The sequence below is a fragment of the Carassius auratus genome, chromosome 48 (genome assembly GCF_003368295.1).
Source record: "Carassius auratus strain Wakin chromosome 48, ASM336829v1, whole genome shotgun sequence".
Taxonomy (NCBI): Eukaryota; Metazoa; Chordata; class Actinopteri; order Cypriniformes; family Cyprinidae; genus Carassius; species Carassius auratus.
In genome coordinates this window covers 2,185,381-2,209,624 of record NC_039290.1, presented here as the reverse complement: position 1 = coordinate 2,209,624, position 24,244 = coordinate 2,185,381, and the positions used below count along the sequence as shown (strand labels likewise).

At 36.3% G+C, this 24,244-nt stretch overlaps 1 protein-coding gene across 5 annotated transcripts in view; it reads right to left on the bottom strand.

The window, feature by feature from the left end:
- The window catches only part of LOC113065497 (sodium channel protein type 8 subunit alpha), a 50,847-nt gene that overhangs the window by 13,365 nt on the left and 13,238 nt on the right, over positions 1-24,244 (bottom strand). For 2 of the 5 annotated variants that reach the window (XM_026236766.1, XM_026236767.1), the window contains exons 3-20: positions 21,741-21,859; positions 21,101-21,190; positions 20,845-20,973; positions 19,303-19,394; positions 16,665-16,886; positions 16,150-16,213; positions 15,844-15,985; positions 13,870-14,076; positions 13,380-13,667; positions 12,531-12,833; positions 10,736-10,871; positions 10,390-10,628; positions 9,100-9,273; positions 8,230-8,586; positions 6,645-7,115; positions 5,976-6,093; positions 5,715-5,869; positions 3,433-3,606 (exon numbers count right to left, since the gene is read on the bottom strand). In XM_026236766.1, coding sequence (XP_026092551.1) covers positions 3,433-3,606; positions 5,715-5,869; positions 5,976-6,093; positions 6,645-7,115; positions 8,230-8,586; positions 9,100-9,273; positions 10,390-10,628; positions 10,736-10,871; positions 12,531-12,833; positions 13,380-13,667; positions 13,870-14,076; positions 15,844-15,985; positions 16,150-16,213; positions 16,665-16,886; positions 19,303-19,394; positions 20,845-20,973; positions 21,101-21,190; positions 21,741-21,859 — 3,480 coding nt within the window. Of the gene's footprint in view, positions 1-3,432; positions 3,607-5,714; positions 5,870-5,975; positions 6,094-6,644; positions 7,116-8,229; positions 8,587-9,099; positions 9,274-10,389; positions 10,629-10,735; positions 10,872-12,530; positions 12,834-13,379; positions 13,668-13,869; positions 14,077-15,843; positions 15,986-16,149; positions 16,214-16,664; positions 16,887-19,302; positions 19,395-19,589; positions 19,682-20,844; positions 20,974-21,100; positions 21,191-21,740; positions 21,860-24,244 lie in introns of all 5 variants that reach the window. The other 3 variants (XM_026236768.1, XM_026236771.1, XM_026236769.1) reach the window with 3 other exon arrangements.

Sequence of the window (24,244 nt, the reverse complement as noted above, 5' to 3'; positions counted from 1 at the left end):
GATACTGTGCATGTTAAATTATCATTAGATAATTCATAAATGTTCATTATTTACCATGTTTTGTACTATCTGCAAACAAATTTTACCATCATGTAAGAAATGTGACTTTATTTACACATTTAATTTCCTAAAATTTTTATATGTACAGTATCAAATTGTGTACATCTCCTTGTACACAACTATTCAAATGTTTGGGGGCTTTATTCAATATTTCGAAAGAAGTGTCTTATACTCACCTAGGCTACATTTATTTGATCAAAAATACAGTCAAACAGTAATATTGTGAAATATTATTAAAATGTAAATTTCAATTTCAACATGCTGATTTGGTGCTCAATAAAAATTTCTCATCATCACTATTGACATTTTTTTTCAGTATTTTCTGGTCAATAGAAAATTCAAAAGAACAGAATTTATTTTAAATATAAATCTTTTATAACATTACAAATGTATTTACTGACAGACACTTTTAAATTTCAAGGGCATATTAAAAAAAATCTGACACCAGACATTTGAATGGTTATTAATAATAATTAATTAATAATTAATTGCATGATGTTATACCCCAGCATCTCAGCAAGTTTCTGCATAAGATTCCAAGGTGGAAGTCCAGTAGTAAAGTCAAGTTCTTTTTAACTTTTGCAAGCAGTAAGACACAGAGTTTCTGAGTTGGAATGGAATACAGCATCAGCTCTAAATGAGGAATCGGCCTTTGATTCCATTGTCATTATGTATATATTTCTTGTTATATGTGACCCTGGACCACAAAACCAGAAGGTTTTTTTTTTTATTATATATATTATACATCATCTGGAATCTGAATAAATAAGCTTTTAATTGATGTATGGTTTGTTAGGATAGGACAATATTTGGCTGAGATACAACTATTTGAAAATCTGCAATCTGAGGATGCAAAAAAAATCTAAATATTGAGAAAATTGCCTTTGAAGTTGTCCAAATCAGTTCTTAGCAATACATATTACTAATCAAAAATTACGTTTTAATATATTTACATTAGGAAACTTTTGGAAGGGTTTGTACAAATTTTGTATACACCGTTGGTAAAACTTTTGATCACATTTAAGGAAATATAGTATAACATTGAAGAACATCAAATAGATGAATCTAAAAATATCCCACAGTGGCTCATTAAACAGTATTGGGTGTTCAAGTTCTGTTAAAAGGTGGTTACTTCAGGAAGGAGGTCAGAACACACAATCAATTCGTATCGTGACATGGTCACTGCAATTGTAATGTCCTCCACATATCATGAGAAAAGCACATCCACATGACATTCCTCCGAATCCCTTAGTTTGGAGTCCAAGTGTGAGCATTTTAGATACATCAACAACTTAACATATTTTCATCAAATAATTTGGTTCATAATTTAAAACTAAACTAAAATTGGCATCAGTCGTTTGTTATAGAATATATAATATTCTGTGTTTATGGAATAACTGATTGCACTCATAACTATTAATGGACTCTAAAATGCATGTTACACTTGGTGAGTCTCCCACATTAAGGGCAGGGCAGAAAATGATACCAGTCAGAGGCCACACATATCATATTGTTGATATCATCAACATGTAATTGTAGACATCATACACATGTACGAGAATTAGAAACAAGGTTCATTTAGAATGAGATGTGCTTGAATATCTTAGATCAATAATCATTGTTATTGATAGACTGACTAGTTGTCTCCATTCCAACACTTAAACCATATAATGGAGAATATGGCCTTTGTCATTTTGCTAAATGAACTCACTATTAATCACAAACAAAGGGGAAAGACAAGAAAAGTACAATTATTTGCACAGTGCTGGTGATTTATCGTTTATCATTATTCTTGATAGCAGATATTCAAGCATCTCAGGGTCACACAGAAATCTAACATTTTGCAAGGCTATGCACGGGTGATAGATCTTGAGATGATGTAATCTTATATAAAAAAAAAAAAAACACGATTTAGACACAATTAATATATTAAATAAGCATTTATATTTAAGATAAGCATAACATGTTTCCTTCAAGCTTCACCCCTGCATACCAACACACAGCTTTACTCTTCATTTGAAAGATCATATTTGACTCTTCTCTGCCCAAACATTCACATCTTGTTGCAAAGGGATCCATCCTGTTTATTGCCCTGAAACATCTGCATAGAAACAGAATGGTGGGCAGATATTTGTCTTTTCTTCTCCTCTTCTACAACATTTTCCTTTTTAACTGACAGCTCAAAGAAACGAATTCACCGGTTTTCAGCTATTTTTAAGTCATTACGCCCACAGACCGCTGGCTAAACTTCTGATGCATATGGGACACAAAAGTGGAAAGACGTCGACGTCGTCGTCAGATTGGTTGAATTCTACAGGATTTCTTTAACGTTACATATAGAAACAAAGATGCCGTGCCACCAAACCCTCTCACGAAAGAAGAAAGTCGTAGTGTTTACAATGCTTATGAGGGTCAACTAAACACTGGAGTTTCACAGGTATGTGAAATATTAGAGTTCATGGCATACAGTGTTTAAAGTATGTCCGTGAGTTTTACACACCAGTCTGTTAATGTGCTGACATTTCCACACCCTGAAAGGTGATGCTGAATAAAACCACCTGTGATTGGTTGTTTGACATGTCGGTCAAACGGCCTCAAGGGCGGGCCTTAGCCAATGAAATCCAATGGATTCCAGTCTGGCTACGCAAGACTACTCGACGGCCGTCTTGGTAATGCCTATTTGCAGCTAATTTCTATATAGATAAAAGATATACGGCTCCTATCTACTTGAATGGGAAAAGACAAATATCCAAAGCTGTTTGTCAAGACTTTTTGAATCAGCAAATAAAATCTGACAATTTTGTTTTATAAATGTAGCTTTGTTAGCTGAAATCATGTTAAGCAAATCAAGTATTTTCAGCCTGGTTCACTTCATGTTTGTTCTAGATTAATCTAAAACTACCAAAAAGGCAGTTGGATCTTTTAACTGAAAGGCGGGAGTTTCTGTTGCAATGTCGTGCATCAGAAAATGTATTGTTCTGGTCTGGCTACTGACACTTCTACTGTTTTTGTCCTAGTCCAGGATAATTCAACTGCTCTCCTGTGCGAAAACGCTTGAATTACAATTATCTTAGAATTTTACAGACGTGTTTAAATCTATTGACTGATATGAGAACCATACAGCTCATCAATCACAGTCTTCATTTACCTCTACTAGCAGGAAACAAAGGCAATGATGCCTCACTGGCCCAAAATCTTGCTCCACAAAGCTTCATATTCAAAAGGAAATATGTTCTGATTCAGGTTTTGATACCATTTAACACTAGTCAGATATTGCTTTTGGCAGGATGGAACCCATTAACAAAATGTGTACGTCAAGGGCATTTATAAAAACTGACAACAAACATAGCACAAATGAATTAGTAGACTTACGTCGACAATGAAGAAGTCCAGCCAGCACCAGGCGTTGGTGAAGTACTTGACAAAACCGTAGGCCACCCACTTCAATAACATCTCCAATATGAAGATGTAGGTAAAAACCTTGTCAGCATACTCCAGAATGATACGGATTGTCTTTCTCTGTTCAATGTACACATCCTCAAAAGCCTGCAGCAGATTACATATGGTTGCATCAACACAACAAGTACTATCCGCTGCTGACAATACCTTTCAGTGGATTTGATTTCAATTAAAAAACTAAAGAAGAGTATGCTGTGATATTTCAGTTTAAAAGTTAATTATAAAAATAATAATATAAAAACTGATTAATAATAATAATAGTGGAATTATTAGTAGTAATATCATTGCACAACAATATCTGTGAAAACAACCGAACAGAAAGCTACCTTTGGTGCAATAATTAAGTTACAAACAGAGTCAGCTTTCAAAAAGCAATTGTATAAGGTAAGATCCCTGATTCTATTACATTCCTTTTTTGGAAACATTAGCAGTGCTAAACACAGACACATTTCCAGTGACAGAAATAGATCCAATTGGATGAATAGTCCAGTCCATTAATCACATCACCCAGCAGTGCAGCTCTGGCGCCAGGTCTCTACAATGAGACAATAGCCGCATTTCCACTGTCGGGCCAGTGCGAGCCAGGGCTTAAAACGGGCGGGGCGGGGCTAATAGCCTCGGGCCAGTAGCACCGAGGCCAGAATAGTGCAGGGTTTCCACAGTCAGGGCCTGAAGCTCCGGTGTGCTTCACTAAAACCTGCCCTTTACACGCCTCTTGGGAACAACGTCACGAAACCTCATCATTTCACCGACAAAGAGAAGTTATCAAAAAACTAAGAAATAAGTCACTGGAACTAGCGCGGTCACAAAACGAACATGATAAAAGCGGCCGTTTGTTTGCATGCTTTGTTAAATATTCAAATTCAAAAGCATCAATGTTTTATTATAGAATAAGTGATACATTGATCATAATGAATTAATTTATCAGGACTCAAAATTAATCACACAAAAATACATTTATTTCTATTTTATTTATTTATTTTTTAACGTTTATGAAAATAGCCTGCTTATTCAGTCGAGTCTGTTTCTGTTTATTTGTAGCCGCAGTAGCAGTCATATTTAGAATGAATGATATTATCTCTATTTTTATAAAAGCTCCAGAACAAAAAAACATTATTATATTTTTATGATAGGCTACGTGGAGCTAAACTCTCGTATAAGTTACTAAATAAATACATGATTGTGATAGAGAATAAGAAGCTGATGTCTGATTTCTTTAAACGGTCACAATGTTTACTGTGGTAATGTTAATGCCTAGTGTGCACAGTATTTTACATCGCTTATAAATATTTCTGCCTTTTATGGTGATTAAAATCCACATTGGATCAAGTTATTTCAAACACATGCTGCTGACTGAAAGTGAGTTTTGAGATCACCTTATTTAAAGTTTTTAATGCTGGTGTTATAGCTGTTAGTTTTCTGAAATGATCCACAGCGATGACGCTCTCTAGATGCGGAGAAACTCTGCCTTTGTTCATAACCCCTCCTCTAGCCCCAGCTGGCCCGCTTTGGCCCAAGGTTTTAGTCGGGCAAAAAAACCCTGACTGTTGGCCCCGAGGAAGCCCCGATGAGGCACGATCAAGCCCTGGAAGTGACAGTGGAAACACGACTGGCCCTGGCACGCACTAGCACACCCGCTTTTAGCTCGACAGTGGAAACGCAAACTCACGTTATATATACCTCACATGAACATTAATGCAATGGTCAGGCAGAATTCAAAACATAATGAAAATAAGTTGCCACCACTGTACTATTTATGTGTTTATTCATTTATTTATTTAACACAATTCACACCCCCAGTCTCATAATTAAAAATATGTATTTTAGCACATTAAAATATATATCTTATATTGTAAAAATGGTAACACGGAGGTTGTAAAATACGGCAATCCATATTTATATGGAAAAATCACATCCCTGATGAAGGTATAATGTTACTGGTCATCTGGCGAGTGACACAGTTTACTCGCATTTGATGCTTGGCGAGAGTTAATTTTAGGCCCTGATGTAACAGTTCAGATTGCTCACAGTTCAGTTCGTTTCACGGTTTTAGGGTCATGGTTCGGTATATACAGTAAGCTACAGTAAATCAATATGCAATATTTAAGTAGCTTTCTCCTGCTCAAATAGTTAAATATAGAACCCAGTACTTGTGTACATCCCTAGAAGAAATATGTGTTTGTGTACATTCTCACCAATGCTCCACTACTGAGGAGGATCATAAAGATGATGAGGGTTTCAAACCAGTTGTGCTCCACAATGAGATAGCAGGTTTTCCGTAGGAACCACCAGTTCTTACCCCAGCCCTCCGTGATGGGCACATCACAACACTTGTAGCGGGCAATACAACCTGCAAAATGGTACACATTATACTTCCGTTCTCACAATCCATTACAGTTTCTATATAAAAAAAAATATATAATCTGCAAAGAAAAAGAAATTATAAGCCATTTCACCTTCAGTCCAGCAAGCTTCAGGGTCAACATATTCCTCTACTGCCTCCACCACCACTGCTTCCTCTACTTCTGGTTTAATATCTATGGTGCTGCCTTCTGAAGAGCTGATGTCATCCAACTAATTCAGAAGGGTAGAGGTCACAAGAGTCATTCCTTGATATTATTTTTTTTTATAGCAAAGCAAAAACAATGTTGAATCCAAAAATTGTGACTGCACTATTAACCACAAACTCAGGATGCTCAAACAATAACCAATAAATAGCATGAGTTTGGGACTGGAGTCACTAGACTATGTGTTTGCCAGACCAATGGCAGACAAGAAAAGCTGTTCGTAAACCAGTCTGAACCTCATCACTATTTTTGCAATTCTGTTTTGCTTTGCTATGACACACTGTAGCTGTAAAAATTAAATGACAAGCATCTGTATTCATTTTTCACAAAACAGCGCTCTAAATGGCCTACAAACGTCTGAACTTCATTTTGAAACAATATACTGCAGTTAACTTCACATATATCAATGGTCAAAAATGTGCAAATACCTCAGTTTAAAATCACTGAGTATTTACTCCTAAGGCCAAATCAATAACCACAGGGAATTACATTTCACCCACGAGCAACTAGGTCAAAGCCTAAAAGCATCACACAACATCAGCTCTTTTGCATACTCACTTCTTTGCTGCCCTCAGCTTCAGACTCGCTGCTGAAATCTTCTGTGTTGAGATTTTCAAAGTCTGACTCGCCCACGGCGATGGGCACGCAAATGGTCAAGTTGGGGTTGTGGATGAAGGACATGTGGTCATCATCAATCATGTACTTGCCCACACTACTTCCAATACCACTGGTGGTTCCATTGCCATTTTTCTGATAGTCCAGGTCACGACTGATGTCCACGCCTGTGTGATTGGCAATACAGTTCAGCTTCTGGTCGTACATGTCATCTAGCGGCTTGGCCTCATCTGTGACCTTCCTCCTGAGGATGATGTTGACCAGCTCTCGAACTTTGACTTTTACCCAGGCAATTCCCTTCTTAATGCGAATGACTGAAATCTGCAGGTTGTTCATCTCACCATCATCATCAGAAGCTGCCAAGTTGTCTGCACTGAATGAGCTCAGCAGCAAGGCAAGGAACAGATTCAAGACCTGATCAGTGCGAGAGAAAAGTAATATAAACTCAATTAAAATCAGTTCAAAACCTAATCAGCTGCCTTTGGAGACTTTTAATGAATCATTTACATAGGAATAATAAAAATAATGATAAAGTCATCACTTATTCACCTTCATGTGTTACCAAACCCAAAAGACCTCAAATTAAGAAGTTTATTTTAGTTCATGTAGTTCAGGAGTTGAGGGGTTTCATTTGGTTTTGTATGTTTTTTTTTTCTTTTTTTTTAAGCCTTGATTCCCATTCACATCCATTATAAGACTGACAGACTGCAGTTGTTTGAGTTCAAAATCATTGTTTGTGTTCTACTGAAGAAACAAAATCACCTACATCTTGGATGTCCTGGGGTAAGCAGATAAATATAAAATTTTCATTTTTGGGTGAACTATCCCTTTAACATGACTTCATTCATATGGATTAATATAACCCAGCTTTAAAACCTTTTTGGATCTTTTAAGTTTTGGTTACCTGGACTTTTACTAGAGGGATAGAAACCTCTAAGGTTTCAATAGAGATTATTGTGTCTAATGGGGTTTGATACAACATGAAGGTTAGTAATTAATCAAAACATTTTGGGTGACTTCTCTGGGTTAACTATCCTTTTAATATATTGAAATGTATATATATTTCTTTAAAATGTTTTGATTTGATTTATAATGTAGGTCTCACCAGATACTGACTGGTTTTCGGACCCCCCAGACCCCCCCAATACAGTAAAGCTGCACATTTTAGAATGGCCTTTTATTTTGGCCAGCCTAAGGCACACCTGTGCAATAATCATGCTGTCTAATCAGCATCTTGATATGCCACACCTGTGACGATTATCTCGACAAAGGAGAAGTGCTCACTAACACAAATTTAGACAGATGTGTGAACAATATCTGAGAAAAATCGGCCTTTTGTGTACATAGAAAAAGTCTTAGATATTTGAGTTCAGCTCATGAAAAATGGGGGCAAAAACAAAAGTGTTGCAATTATAATTTTGTTCAGTGTATATAAAATGGTTTGTATACAAATCTTGTCAATTTATCACAATTTGAGTACAACTCGGTTCAGATTTCATGACATTTTCTGCATCTAAAGGACACTTACCACCAAGTTCCCTATGACCATGACCATCATGAAGACGATCAGACACATTCCCTGTCCAGCCACCTCCATACAGTCCCACATGGTCTCAATCCACTCTCCACATAACACCCGGAACACGATTAAGAATGAGTGAAAGAAGTCATTCATGTGCCAGCGGGGCAGCACACAATCAGCATTGATCTTGCACACACAGTCCTTGTAGCTCTTCCCAAACAACTGCATGCCCACCACAGCGAAGATGAAGACGATGATGGCTAACACCAGGGTCAGGTTCCCTAAAGCTCCCACTGAGTTACCGATGATCTTTATCAACATGTTTAGGGTGGGCCATGACTTAGCCAGTTTAAAAACTCTCAGCTGTTAAAAGGAAGCACAAATAGAATTAAAACATGAACATTCTCTACCATGAACATTCAACATTATTCTTTGAAAGCGTGAAATTAATCAAATGATGACAAAATAATGGAACATACAATGACATACTGTATATGCAGACATACAGTGCGGTTGACAACACAAAGAGCATGGCATTCAAAATTTGTTTAAATAAGTATTAAAGTTGCAATGTAATGGAAGAAGCAAAATATTTTACTTTGAATTGTGATTTTACTCTGTACATTCGAGTGAAATGGCTTATTCAAAAACAAAATTGTAGGGCAGGGATCAGTTGTTAATTGAAAAAAACATACATATGAATAAAACATATGCACTGATGAATCTTTCACAATAGGGCGCAATTGTAAAAACAGGGTGATTTTCCATTTCATGGCAACTTTAACCACTGAATTGGTTCCCTGATTCACATAATATCTTAAACAATTCAATAGCACATGCACACACATCAAAGATCTAAAGCAATAAAAAGTTTACCAATCGGAATGATCTCAGCACAGAAAGACCTTCTACATCGGCCAAGCCCAACTCCATTAAACTCAAGCTCACGATAAAGCCATCAAAAATATTCCAGCCTTCCTGGAAATAGTAGTATGGGTCCATTGCAACCAGTTTGGCAAACATTTCGGCAGTGAAGATACCAGTAAACACCTGGAAGAAAGGAAATAGAAGTTACACAGACTCGCGACAAACATACCACTTTGAGACAGACTTTTTTTTTTTTCATAACATTACAAGAAAAATATATGTTATAATTTATTTTTCCTTTGTACGTGTAGATATATGTAATTGGTTCTATCCTTTGTATAAGCTACTATGTAATGTTGCTTTATTGTGTGCTTTGTTCAAAAAAAAAAATCTCAATTTAACAAGCCTGACTAATTTATAAAAGCAATCCGATATCAACCAACTGACAAAAGACACATAAGCAGTGCAGTTATGACTTGCATTTTATATACAACACAGCCACAAGACTCTGTGACGTTCAAAGTGTTAAACGGATCATCCTGCTGTCACAGCTGAATCACCCTGCAGGTGGGTGAACTGGGGGGGAGGGTACAAGGTGGCCTTGACTCCAGGAGGTCTGCCGCGTGTCTGCAGAGCCAGCAAACGTGAGTCACGCTGCCAGCTGCACCACCACGACCTGCTCTGTCCCAGTACACCCCCGCTACCATGACAACAGAGCACTCACAGGTGTAATGAAGTTGGAATACTTGCATTATCACATTACCATGTCAGCAAAGCTGAAATTTTATTGAGAGGCCTCACTATTGCACGCACATGATTAACTCCATAAGGCAGGTCATGTGACTTAGCAAATCATGATTTGTGGTTGGTGTATGACACTGCACTGACAGAGTGGATTTATGACTCCTAATGGCCTCTGTATCACTTGGCAACATAATATAAAAAGCAATTTGGTTCATAAGTGGGAAAGAAAATCTGTTCTTCTCTGGAATGTTTATAATTTTACAAGCATTAAACATCAACATCCTCGAACTGTGAAAACGCCACCATTTTAGAGCGGCTCATCGATAAGGCTACATGAAATATTTATGCTGGCTCTCTACCACCACACTCAGCCTGTAGCTTAGCACTGTCTCTACGCCAGGCATAAAAATGGCTTTGAGTTGTTCCAACAACATCCCTGCAGAGACTACAAAAATATAAGCCGTGGGGGAGGGGCACCGTTACATCAAGCAATGAAAGAATTCGCTATATTTTAATTTGAAATGTTTTTCTGGAGAGGCTAGGGAGAATTCTTACCAGGTTTCCGACACTCAGCACATGCTCAAAATTCGGCGTCATAGGGTAATGCTCCATGGCCATGAAGAGAGTATTCAGCACAATACAAATGGTGATAGCCAAGTCTACAAAAGGGTCCATCACAATCAGGTTCACAATCTCCTTAACCTTCATCCAAACAGGGCCGCAGTCCCAGATAAGAAACTTGTTGGCAAATTTGTACCAGCATGGTGGACAATTCCTCTGAGACTCTTCCAATTCTAAAGGGGAAGAATTAGAAGTATGGTAAAAATGGTAACAGATTTCCTTTTTTATTTTATTATTTTTTTAAGAAATACAGCCCTTAGGTTACAAAATATGGACATACCCTCAACCAATGTGTTTGTTAATGCACTCATGACACTGTTGGCTCGCTCCTTACGCCCAAATGATGTGTTAAGCTGCTCTATGGAAACCATTAGAGAGCCTGAGAGCTTCTTCTTTATTTCAAGATCAGTGGTTGGCTGTCAAGAAATCAACAGTGAGGTCAAACATTACTATCAACATTGCACCCCATGACTGGGGGGGATATATCTGCATCGCAGTGCTAGTTAGAGAAAGCTTGGGTAGGTGAACCAACTTGGTTATTTTCATTTGAATGCATTAAAGCGGAAACATGCTGGACTCTCACAAAAGAGAAGGTAGGGTGGAGATTCATGGGTATTTTTCACTAGCATTCGTGCGATACATATTCCTAACATAAGCATGTGATTAACATGCTATATGTTTTCAAAATGTTCACTCATTTGGCAAATTGAAACCGCTAGCTATGTTTTTGTTTATGTTTTATAAAATATCCAATGCTGGAAAAGCTATGAATTGGTTAACTTATTGAAGTTTATCATATTATAAATCTACCATTGTTCTCTGCTCCCTTCATCCTCTCATCTGGAGCCCCTGCATCTCCAGATTTTAGGAGATCCAGTCAGCATGCATCAGCATGCATTCATTCAAGGAAGTCAAGAGAATAAAATAATAAGTAGCATGAACCATTAACCTCATGCTGAAGATCTGAAGCTGTACCAGACCTCTATAGGATTCATTAAGCTAGCAGACTACCATGCTAACTACAATGCTTCCATTATAATTACAGATCAAAACATTTTGCTGATCAATAATAAAACCCAAAATGTACAAAAAAAAAAGAGAGAGAAAACATGATGGATGGTGGATGGTGGAAGAGGAATTACTTCAAGGTTAATTCACATTTTCATTAATATAAAATTAAATACAATTACAAATTAATTAAGTCAAGATATTAAGTTGACGTATGCAAAAATTGCAAAGAAAAACTGATATGAAAAAAAATTAAGAAAGATTGCTTGTGGGGTAAATGTGTAATGAGCAATGAATACTAATGCCTACTACTGAGACATACGTTACCATTAAAAATGTTGGGGTCAGTAAGATTTTTTTTTAAAGAAATGAATACTTTTATTTAGCAAAGATGCATTAAATTGATCAAAAGGGAAAATTTAAAACATTTATAATGCTACAAAATATTTCTGTTTCAAATAAATGCTGTTCAACTGATCTTATAGTCATCAAAGAATCCTGAATTAAAAAAAATAAAATAATAATAAATAATAATAATAATAATCATGGTTTCCATAAAGTTATTTAGCAGCCTAACCATTTTCAATGCTGATAATAATAATAAAAAAATGTTTAGTGTAGTACACCAAATCAGCACATGTGACACTGAATGCTGCTGAAAATTCTGTTTCGCCATTGCATGAATAAACTGCATCAAATACATTAAAATAGATAACAATTATTACAAATATTCTAATATTTCACAATATTACTGACTTAACATAAACATGAAAAAAATCTTTCCAACCCCAAACGTTTGAATGGTAGTATACGAAAACCCAGTTTCATAAATCTTTAAATACTGAGGACTATATATAGTTAGCAGCTTCTTCACTAATTTCAAAGGAGGGCAGCATATCACACAGGCTTTGAAAGCAGTCCTCAACTGAAAGAGAGCTAATTTTAGAGTAAAGTCAAAATAACAATTTCACAAATGCATCAGAAAGAGAAAAATAGCCAAACAGAGAGAGAGCCAAGGTTCAGGATGATACCCATGCCTAGACTGATCTACTCTTAGACTTCCTTACGCTGTCGTCAGTGGCTGCCTTATCTATTATCACCTCAGGCAGTAGGCGTCCGGCAGGCCCCGGCCCGATGAGAGACACCACTCCATTGCAATCCACAGTGCTGTTGCGCTTGCCATAGTATCCAGTGTAGCTGCTGCGACGTGGGCTTAAGAACGAATCGCGCCTCTCGTCGTACTCCTCAACCGTGCTGTGCTCATCATCTGCAAACTCGTTCTCCGAGCCTCCGTCTTTACAGCGGCTGAAGATGCTGCTCTTACTGTTGCGTCTTGACGGGAACGGTGAGCCTGGGATGCTGAGCAGAGACTGGAGGCAGGAAAGACAGACAGATTGAAAAGATGACATCTTTGGTTTCACACCCCCGGCTCTTGACAGCCAAATGTAGGACATTTTGGTGTCGGAACTTTTTCAATTACTTCTTAAATTCAACAGGGGCACAAAACGGGTGTTTTTTGTTTCTTCACCTAAAAGACCTTAAAAATAAATATGAAACAGTATATGAAAGAAATATAAAACCGTACAAAAAAAATCATTTTAAGAATAAAATGACCAAGCAAATATTTGTATTATAAATTTTTAAGTTAATCACTAACTACAAACTTGTTACAGTTTTTCCTGGTACAGTTTATTTATATATCTGTATTTATTTTCATTAATTTGATTCATATTAACTATATATAATTTTTAATTACAGTATGGTGAAAAGGATCCAAAAATGTAAGATAATAGAAGTTACTAGTTCTAAAATAAATAAAACAGTTGTGTGAATATTTTTCTATGGCAATTGTCTTTCACAGACCATTTGTTGTTTACAAACAAACAAACAAATAAAAATCTGAAGTAATTCTTTACCTGGTTCATTATAGAACTCCTACGTCCTAAGCGGTTGTCAGGGAAACGGAATCTGCTCCTCCTGCTTCCATCATCCGATTCAGATTTGACTAACTTCTCACTGTCCCCCTTCTCCTTTTCCTGCTCTTTCTGCCGCCACTTTTTCTTGCGGTTGCGCCGTTCTTTGGCACTCTTGGAGCTGAGTTTAGACATCTCAGATGAGCTGCAGGACAAGTTCCCCCCTCCATCACCATCATCCTCCACCACGTCCTCAGAAACCGTCCCGGCCGATGTCGCCATGGCATTCGCCTGCAGTCACAAAATGTATTGATCATTCATACATCTAAATTACTCTGATTCAGTTTTGATCATAGTAACAAAATCAAATTTGAAATATATAAATTCCACAATTAGAAGTGAAAAGTTAAAGGTAAAGCAACCACCGAATTACATCAGGCAAACATTAAACCATAACACAGTTAAAATGACCGCCATTAAAACATTGCCTTACCTGCATATCCTCCTGATGTTTCTTCAACTGTTCCAGCATGGCCTTAAACTCTGACTCCTTTCGCTCCGCTTCTTCCATAGTGGCCTGGTTCTGTTCCTCATATGCCATGGCCACCACAGCCAGGATCAGATTCACAAGGTAGAATGAGCCAACAAAGATGACCAGCACAAAGAAAATCATGTATGTTTTCCCCGCTGCTCTCAGGGTCTGTAGATGAGGGACAGATCAGAAGCATCTTATATTACAGAGCATTCACACATCACTATAGAAAACAGTTTGTTTTCCACACACACAGACAGAAGAATTTCTAAACACTCACAGACAGAATTTTCAGGGATTTTATCAATACTATTTCACGACATACATGTGGTAGAGATGGAACTCGCCAGAAAAATGCAAATTTCAATTCACTCTTCTAAGCCTCAGTGGCTTTAATTTGACCTAATTGTGCAAAAACTGCAAATATACAATACATATGACTGCTCTGTAATGCGAGCTCAAAAGGCATTATATTCCTTCACGTCCGCTGCAGTCTCAAAACTCTGGCCATTTGAAAATGTGCAGGAAGAAGACACACACTGTCAGGTTAAATCTAGATTAAAAACCCATCTCTTCTACCATGCATACACTTAACACACAGTCAAATTTATATCATTCAAATCCATTAGAAGATTGTTAGGCTGCATTAATTAGGTCAATGTAAACCATGTAAGACCATGTAAACTAGATGAGTCCCAGAGACAGATCCCCTGTGAAGACCTTATCACCTTGAAGACCAATGGCACAAGACCACATGGCACCAGACAAGATTACTGCATTGGGATAGATATCCCGTGTTGCAGGCTGGAATTAAACCATGCTGTGCTGGTTTGATCTGGCCAGAGGAAAACCACCACCCCGACTGAGACTGGTTTCTCCCAATGTTTTTTCTCCATTTCTGTCACCGATGGAGTTTTGGTTACTTGCCACTGTTGCCTTTGGCTTGCTTAGTTGGGGATCCTTGACTGATTGGAAGCGCTACAGACACTAGTGGAAGAGAGCTGAACTGGATGATGACATCAGTGAATCATTATTTTTCTTCTTCTTTTTTATGGACTTCTTGAATTATTAACAAACTATTTTCCTGTTTGACAATGTAAAGCTGCTTTGACACAATCAGTATTGTATAAAGTGCTACATAAATAAAGGTGACTTGACTTCACATACATTCATGCATGTGTTCTTTTCGATTAATGCTGATTTATGCCTACAAAACCTCTATGCACCTAAGGCTCGACTAAATGAAAAGGCAATTTGTAATGTAATAAGCTTCAAAAAGTTTTAATCAGTAAAAAGAGGATTTTGAATGAAATAGTATGATACTTCACTGCAACCGGGACAGATTTTAGGAGTGCTGAGATAAAAGATAGGGATTCTAGATGCCTATGCTTGTACCTACATGTAATAGAACAGATTCAGCTAGGGCTCAGGTTATATTTAGTGTTCTACTATTAAGTCTTCTTGCTGTCCATTACTGTTTCTGATCCCAAAGGGTTTAGTGTGTTTGTGTGCATCCTGCAGAACGAGGGTTGTTTGCAGCGGCATAAATATTGTGTCTCATCCTAAACACTTCTTTGTGCATGCATTAAAGTTACAGTTAACGAAGCATATTAAACTTATGAAACTGCAACCAATTGAGACAAAATAACTGGTAATTACATATCCTTTTCTGTTCTTTATAAATGTAGTATTTATTATAAAAGCCATGAGGGGGGTACCTCAAGCAGTGAGTTTGTTTAATTCGCATGCTAAATGCAAATAATTAAATGCAACTATTTAATTGTGCAAAGGATCAGTATAATTTAGCCATTTTCATTTTATTTACATACACAAAAATGACTTATTTGCTCAGTAGCAAATTTCAGATTATGGAGAAAAAAAAATATTTAATTGGGACTGAAAGTGATGAAAGAGGAAAGAAGACCTCGCCCTTACCAGCATGTACAAGTTCTCCCAAAAGTCCTGCGTCATGAGGCGGAAAAGAGCCAGGAAAGCCCAGCCAAAACTGTCAAAGCTGGTGTACCCATAGTTTGGATTGCGACCAGCCTTCATGCATGTGTAGCCTTCAGGACAGCGACTGAGAGGGGAAAAGAGCACACAACCCAATAATGACTTGGCACCAGTCTATGGATTAGCATACAATGTTTGTCAGAGAAGAATCTCAGTGAGATCTGGGAGAGTATGTGCAGTAAATATTTTCTAAATGATTATGAATTATGATGTGAAGAAGAAGACACTCACCCTGAATCAGAGCTGTTTCCACATAGAAGAGCATCAAGTTGGTCCGGCAGGACGTAGAAATTGGCTGATGACAAAAAGAGACAGAATGTTAACTAGACTTTTTTGTACTTTTCAAGCCATTCAATTCATGGCCAATACCGATAAGCAGATAACTGATAATTATGATATCATCCAATATTATACTTACATAGAAAAATGTATACATTTTAAATAAAACACAAAAAATTTAACTCAATCATTTAAATGTTACAAGTGAATATGGGATTCACAACATTATAATGTACATGTATAAAAAAATGCAGTAATAAAAAAACGTTTTTAAATGATTAATTATTAAATATGAAATATAAAGTAATTAGAAATATACATGTAGTTGGCTATTAAATATGATATGAAGTTAATTCTTTGTTTTTATTCAAGATTAATTAAAAATGAGTGTTACATGGCAGCAAACAAATATATTGTGCATCCCTAACTATTTTTGTAATTTGTGAGACAACTAAATAAAAGCTCACTCTCGTTCATGATGTACTCATTCCAGTTGAATGCATGGGTGCCATTGGCCTGGTATAGTTCTGTGATGTTGATGGGCCAGATGACACACTTGTGCCGCAGATTTCCCATGAAGAGCTGCAGACCAATGAGGGCAAAGACACTGAGGCAGAAAACGGTGAGGATCATCACATCTGACAGCTTCTTCACCGACTGGATCAGAGCGCCAACAATGGTCTTCAGACCTTTGAGATATTGAATATGCACACACATTCACGCCAAAATATGCACACACACACACACACACACACACACAAAAGGAGCAGACAGTTGCATGTGTGTTCAAGTCCCAGAAGTGTATAAAAGGAGTCTCAAGGCATGATGTGAGGCTATATTGATCAAAAATAAAATAAACGTTTTGTATACATATGTAGATCTTTGGTTTTCAACTGGTGGTGTGCAGGTATGAAATTCAAATGTAAATGTAATTTATATTTTAAATATGTTATTTTTTAAAAGAGGGAGAGAACATTTTCCCTTTATCTTTAGTTGTTGATATTGTAGGCCAAGCATCCACTAAAACTCAAAAATCATCTTTTACTTGGTAGAATCTAGCTAATTTAGATAGATGGCAACATAAACATGATGCTTGACATGTTTTTTTGGCCTAATGAATTTTGTATGATAAATGACTGTCTGCCGAGAGTATGAAACTAATTTTGCATATTTGTAAATGTAAATCTGGCTACTGAAACAAATCCAGTTGAGAACCACTTAAGGGTGCACTTCAGCATAATTAATGTTTTTAATTGTTCATTATTAATTTTTCAAAATATCATACCTTGATTCCTTATTTTAATTCAGAATGACAATGTATAATAAATTACAGAACCACCAAATACACTTTCTTTACACATATACTGCTTGGGAGCCATCCCATCATTTGGTCTATTCAGATGAATATTTTACTATTATGCACATGGTTTTAATAAATGCCTACAACAGATTATATATAATTTCAGGAAATGCAAAAAATCAGTCATGAAACATTTTATAATTCCAGAATTCCAAAATAGAAGTTTAAGGTTTTCAAAGGATAATCTTCAAGGAATTTTCTTGACAATAAAGGGAGGGCTCCCTCAAACAGTCTGACATCCAGTTGTCTAAAAATACTGCAGCACAACCGAAAGGCCATGACATAGGAAGAATAAAGCAAGCAGGGACGAGTGGGGTGAAGATTGCATGCAGGTCATTTCAGCTAGAAGGCTGAACGGAAACAAGTCCAGTTTAAAAATCTTCCAAGGCTCCACCAGATGTGCTGAGCTACAGTAAATATCATCAGAACTGCCCTGACCACTCCATAACTCAATCTGACCCTCTTAAATACAAAAGAGATGCTTAACCTTCAAGACAGTAGACACTCAAATTAGTATTGATATGCTATAATCCTCTTGCCCATAAACCACACCAAAACATCAAAAAATCTTGCAGGGCACAGAGATTTGATGAGTAGGCTTTAGTTCATAGCCTTACTGAAAATAACACAGGATGACAATATGACTTGCAGTAAAACGTTGTCAGCTAAATAAATCCTGTTATTTCACTGAAAATGACTTGCATATGATACTAATGTGTCAAGACATTAAGCATTTATCAAAGGCCTCTGAAGGAAATAAAAACAACTGCACAGACACAAAGAAAAAAATTATTAACTCATCTGGCACAGCCAAAAAAACATTATTCCTTGACCATCTGCACTATTCTTAATTTATTTCCAGGTGCAATTTGTGCGTTTCATACAAAATAAAGGAAAAAAGTGAAGAAAATGATTTGTCAATAAGTAGTTAAATTAAAAAAATAAGTCAGCCAAGCACTTAGTAGGTTAATACTATAAAAGCAAGTGACTTCCAAAGCATCATGCAGTATAAAATATGTCCACAAACTAGGCTTGGCAGTCTTCATAAGCAAGTAACAAGTATATTCTTTGGGAACTCACTGAGAGCAATGCAATTTTCAATTTGTGGAATAAAACATAGCTTGTTAAAAATATCTACTCTAGTGCTCTAAGGGCAGTGGCTAGTTTGAAAAGGTCTGTTTGTTTCTTAATATATATTAATCAGCAAAATGAATGTGTTCATACCATTATAGTTGGTTTTTTGAGGCTAATAGACTGTGTTTTTTAGACTGTGAACCCCTGAAGCATACAAGCTCACACACTAGTGAATTCTACAATTAGCTTTTATCTAAAGTCCTTACTGTTAAAATCTGAAATAAAAACTGTAACACAAAGATCTGCTTTAGCAAGAGATTACAACAACAAACCTACAAACGATATAGTAGCTTGAGTTCAACCAAGTTCAGGGTTTGTTCACAGATACATTTATTGCCTATATGAAAGGTTACAGAGGTTCGGTTGTTAAGCTTTCTAATTTGCTCTAATCTGCTCTGAAGTTTCTAAAGGGAAAAAAGGGCGTCGAACCCAAAGGACTCTGGAGATTGATCGTAGACTGCAAAGCCTATCAAAAATGTATAAGTACCATTTTTGATCATTTTGGAGATTGGAAAAAAGCAAATTAAATGGTCCTCTCCATTTTTTTAAAAATTGAATAGTAATAGTGGGTCATACTGAAAGTTAACCTCAGCATCAAAACTGCGTCTCACCTGGAATGACAGAGATAGTTTTCAATGCTCGGAGAACTCTGAATGTTCTCAGCGCAGATACATTCCCCAGGTCCACAAACTCTGTTACATATCTGAAATAAGGGAGGATCACACACAGACACCAATGACAACCACAAACACACCAAGAACACCACCACGCCAATGAACCACCAGGAGGTACGCCACTCACAGAGCCTGTCCACTACGGGGGGGAAGGAAGGAAAAGAAAACAAAGATACACACACGCACACCTAACACCGACCCCTCCCGCCCACACACTCTCTTACCTGGGATAACAGAAATTGTTTTCAATGCCCTCAGAACTCTGAACGTGCGCAGAGCTGAGACATTGCCTAGGTTTACAAACTCTGTTATATACCTGCAATGATCAGATCAAAATTAGATGAAGACATGGTCATGACTTAGTACTCGATGACTTCCATATGTAATCTAAGAGGATCTGTTTCTTAAAAGGTTAAACAGCCTCTACAGGTGATGGTAGTGTAGTCACGACACAAAGCAGAAATGCCATTTATTCAAATATTTTGATGACAAATATTTAAATTTCATTTCTAATTTCATTTAAACAAAAATGAAAAATAACAATAATAATAATAATTATTATTATTATTTATTGTTAATACAACAAATATTTTCTTTGTTGAAAGAAAATAAACATATAATGACAATATACATTAAATATATCTTTCAGATGTAATGTGTGGGCTAATCATGATTTTTATAATATAATATAATTATTAGATTGTGAAATATATAATATTCATTATTATTATTGTTAATAATAATAATAATAATAAAATATATTTGGCATTACAACACAAAACCTAATCTCCCACCCAAATAGCTTTCATAAACAAACATGCTCATATGGTGACATTATTGTAAGATATACACTATATCTCAAATGAATATTTCTAGTATGTGCTGTATACAGAAAACAGTACAGATAAAAAAGAAAAAAAAAATATTCAACACAAATACAGTGAAAAATGGAGAATGAGAACTAGGAAGGCAGAAAGAGTGAGTGACAGAGAGTGAGAGAGAGTTTTCTGTGTGGGCTGCTGGGACTCATGTTGTTGGCAAATGGTTCTAAACACTGATCGGTAGGAACGATGACAACTCTCAGAAGAGGTATATTCACAGAACAGCAGAGAGATGGGGAGATAAACAGTCACATGGACAAATGCAGAGCTGTGAGGAACTGGACAAGACATAAGCAGAGCTGCCACATCCGTAAAGATGCTACCTAAAAATGTTCATATGGTTAAGAGACAGAATTTAAAAGCTGAAAATGTGTTATTTGCATCCCCCACATACAGTAAAAGTTCAGTTTACAAACAGCTTTACCAGTATTTCTTTTCGTCACCCATTATAAATAAGAATGAGGCAGAAAGTTGTTTTAAGCAAATGTGATGATTCTGACCAGTTAAATTACATATTTTTTTATGATTTGATATTAACCCGAATGATAGCGCACAAATCAGACAAGGTTCATAAACACATTAATGACAGAATACTTACGCCATTGAGATGACCATGAAATCCAGCCAGTTCCATGGATCTCTAAGGAATGTGAAATCATCTATACAGAATCCACGGGCAATGATTTTCACACCTGATTCAAACGTATAAATTCCAGTGAAGGTATACCTGAAGAAAAAAGCAAAAGCAACTGGATTAGAAACTGGAACCAAAATCCGCTCTATATTTTCAATCAGTGTATTTATTTAAATTTTGTGTGGCAATGAGGTAAGCTGTGGTTAGGATCAATACTTACTCTACTTGTTTGGACCACTCAGGAGGATTACTAAAAGTCATGAACACACAGTTGGTCAAAATCGTACACATGATGAACATGCTGAATACTGTAGGTATCAGTTAAGGAAATTCTGAGATATTACAGAACATTATAGAACAAAAAAAAGCATTTTATTTCATATTAATTAGTAAATATAAATAGTAAGACATTCATCAATAACAGAGTGCCAAATACAGAAAATAGTGAATTTTAGCTAGTTGGAAAGCACTGCTAGAGCTAGGCAATTCTTATATTTCAATATTTTATTTAGCTTTGTTACAATATTTGATATACTGCACATCTATATACTAAAACAAACTTTAAAACGTTTAATGCAAGATGTATAATTTTTAAATTTTGCTATATTGGCCAATAGGGAGACTGCATCTGTGCGATATACAGTACTGTACATCCTTGGCCATGGGTTTCAGCATCAAAACAGCACACAATATGCTGAAAAACAGGCGAAGGAGCGCCACAATTTTTTCTCTCTATTTGGCATCTTTGCTGTCAAACAAAACAGTAGCAGTGCATCTAAAATTCACACCTACATCCACACCCACTGATATGCTGTTACAGTCATTTATCACATACATGTAAAAAAGATGAAAAAGGATATGAATGTATCAAAATTTTAATCGCTATTCGCCTAGCGAGATTAAAAGGGCTTATCATGTACAAGGAAGGTGTGGCACTAAATCGGAAGATTGTTTTCCCTTTATTTAGGACTATAAATGTCTGTGGAGAGGGAAAAAAAGAGAACAAGCCAGAGAGAAGACAAAGACAGAACAAAGAAAAAGAGAAACACTAGATTAGTTACAAGCCGAGAGAGTATTATTGAGCAATTTTCAATGAAATAATTTGGCCAACAATGAAAAATTCATCATCAAATTCTGCTGTTTCTAAACAGAAACATAAGAGTTTTGTTTCTGCCTACTGGGCTGGGTTATAAATGAGCTGTTTGTTCTTTTTTGGTGACACTCTTGTGTGTTTTATTAAATTACAATGTGCTGCCATTGTATTGAATTCACCCAACTAGATATTCATTCAATTAAATCCTTCTGTTTTCTGCCAAAACCTGGAAAAAAATCATAAAGGTTAGCAAGGACATGAATATCATTATCCCTTTAAGTACCCAATAATTAACAATATTAAAGTGTACTGTGAAAGTGAAACTGTACTGAGTTTTGTACTTTAATATACAATATAATTTAGCACCAAAACAGAAAATGATTTTCCGTGAGCTGTGAATAAACACAATTTGCTGAAAAACAAAATTACACAATTTACTACATGCTTTCTGTCCTCTGATTGATATTTCATTTAAAAACGTAAACTTTTAGCAGAATTCTAAAAGGTTCATACACATCTTTTTTTTTATATAAGTTACTGAGAAATATCGCAGGACAGCTGATATTTCTATGCATTCTAATATGCATACTTTATATGCATATTTATGCAAGTCTGATATACTGTTATAAAAATGTCATTGATTTACATTACAAGCCACATTTTTCATCATAACATATCCACCAAACTGCATACTTCTGTTCACTTTGGGCCTCTGAATAAAGTAGAAATAAAATCATGATGTCTAAAATAAGACAACAATTAGAACACATATGTAAACTTTTTAATTAAATCTTTTTTGTAGTGTGTCAGCAGTAAATATCAGTTTACAATTTTACATTTTGTAATAATCCAGTGAGATTTTTGTTTACACAAGGAGTCTGACAGCAGCCAGTGCTCCACACAGAGATCTGATCTCACCATCATCCAGTCTGTCTGGAATAACATGAAGAAACAGAACAAACTGAGACAGAACCAATCCAGAAGAACTGTGCCAATATGTCCAAGGCACTTTAAGAAACCTACCTGCAAAGCTACCTGAAAAACAATGTGCAAGTGCACCTAGGACAAAAGCTTTTTTAATGCATAGTGTGGTCACACCAAATGTTGATTTAATTTAGTTAAGTTAATAGAAGTTTATTAATCTATTTATGGCATTATTTTGTATATTGGTTTTACCCGGATACCTCACTTCTCACTACTGACTGGAACTGAGAAGTCTGAATTTATATGAGACGATGAATTGTCAGTGTAAGCTCACCAGCCTTTCAGTAGACAGCCTCACAACTGTTTGAATAAAACATGCTCGCTACCATCAATGTTTCATGGGAGTGCACCCCTGCACTTCCTTTTACATGCTTAAGTTTAGTGAAACACTGAGAAACCCTCTTCAGCACCACGGAGAGCGCCAATCAATGAAGTCCTGTTTCATCATCTGCACCATACATCTAGAAACTCCTCCAATGAATATATATATATATATATATATATATATATATATATATATATAAAATGTCCATAATTTTGTCCACAATTACAAATTAGGTTAAAAACACCTTGATGTAGAAGAGGAGGATCTATTTGGGTCAGACTGAATCAGGCCACCATGTAAACCACATATTGAGACCTCTCTCTCTCTTCCTTCGGCTTGCTCCCTTAAATCAGGGGTCGCCACACCGGAGTGATCTGCAAAACTAGCATGACACGTTTAACACTGGATAAATCACATACTGAGACTTGCTTAGTCAAAAAATTATTTGCTCACTGCTCATCAACCCCAACAGTGTGCAAGACATCACACTTTGTTCAAAACAGGAGAATAATCATTCAAACCATCAGCCCATACTCAGCCACATATGAAACATGAGATGAAAAAATAATGCAGAAGTGGTGCATATATGAACAAAAATACATTTACCCTTTCTCAGTATTCGCTTGCTATAGTACAGGCGCACACACAAGACAAGTGCATGTGGGTTTCCTTTTTTAATGCATGACAGGCTGCACAGCTACTGAAAATTTCATAATCTAGAATGGAGAAGCAAAAAGACATGGACAGATAAAGAGACAGATAAAGACAGCCCAGAGAGGAATGAGTAAGCAGTGAGAAGAGGGGAGGAAGATGGAGAGAGAATATGGCAACAAGAAGGACAAATTAAAAGCAAATAGTAAATAAAAAAATCCAAAAAAGCTGAATCTAAAAAAGCTGTAAAATTGGACACTGCCTCGCTACTGAATTAAATGTCCTTCAAATCAGCAGCTACAGTAAAAAAA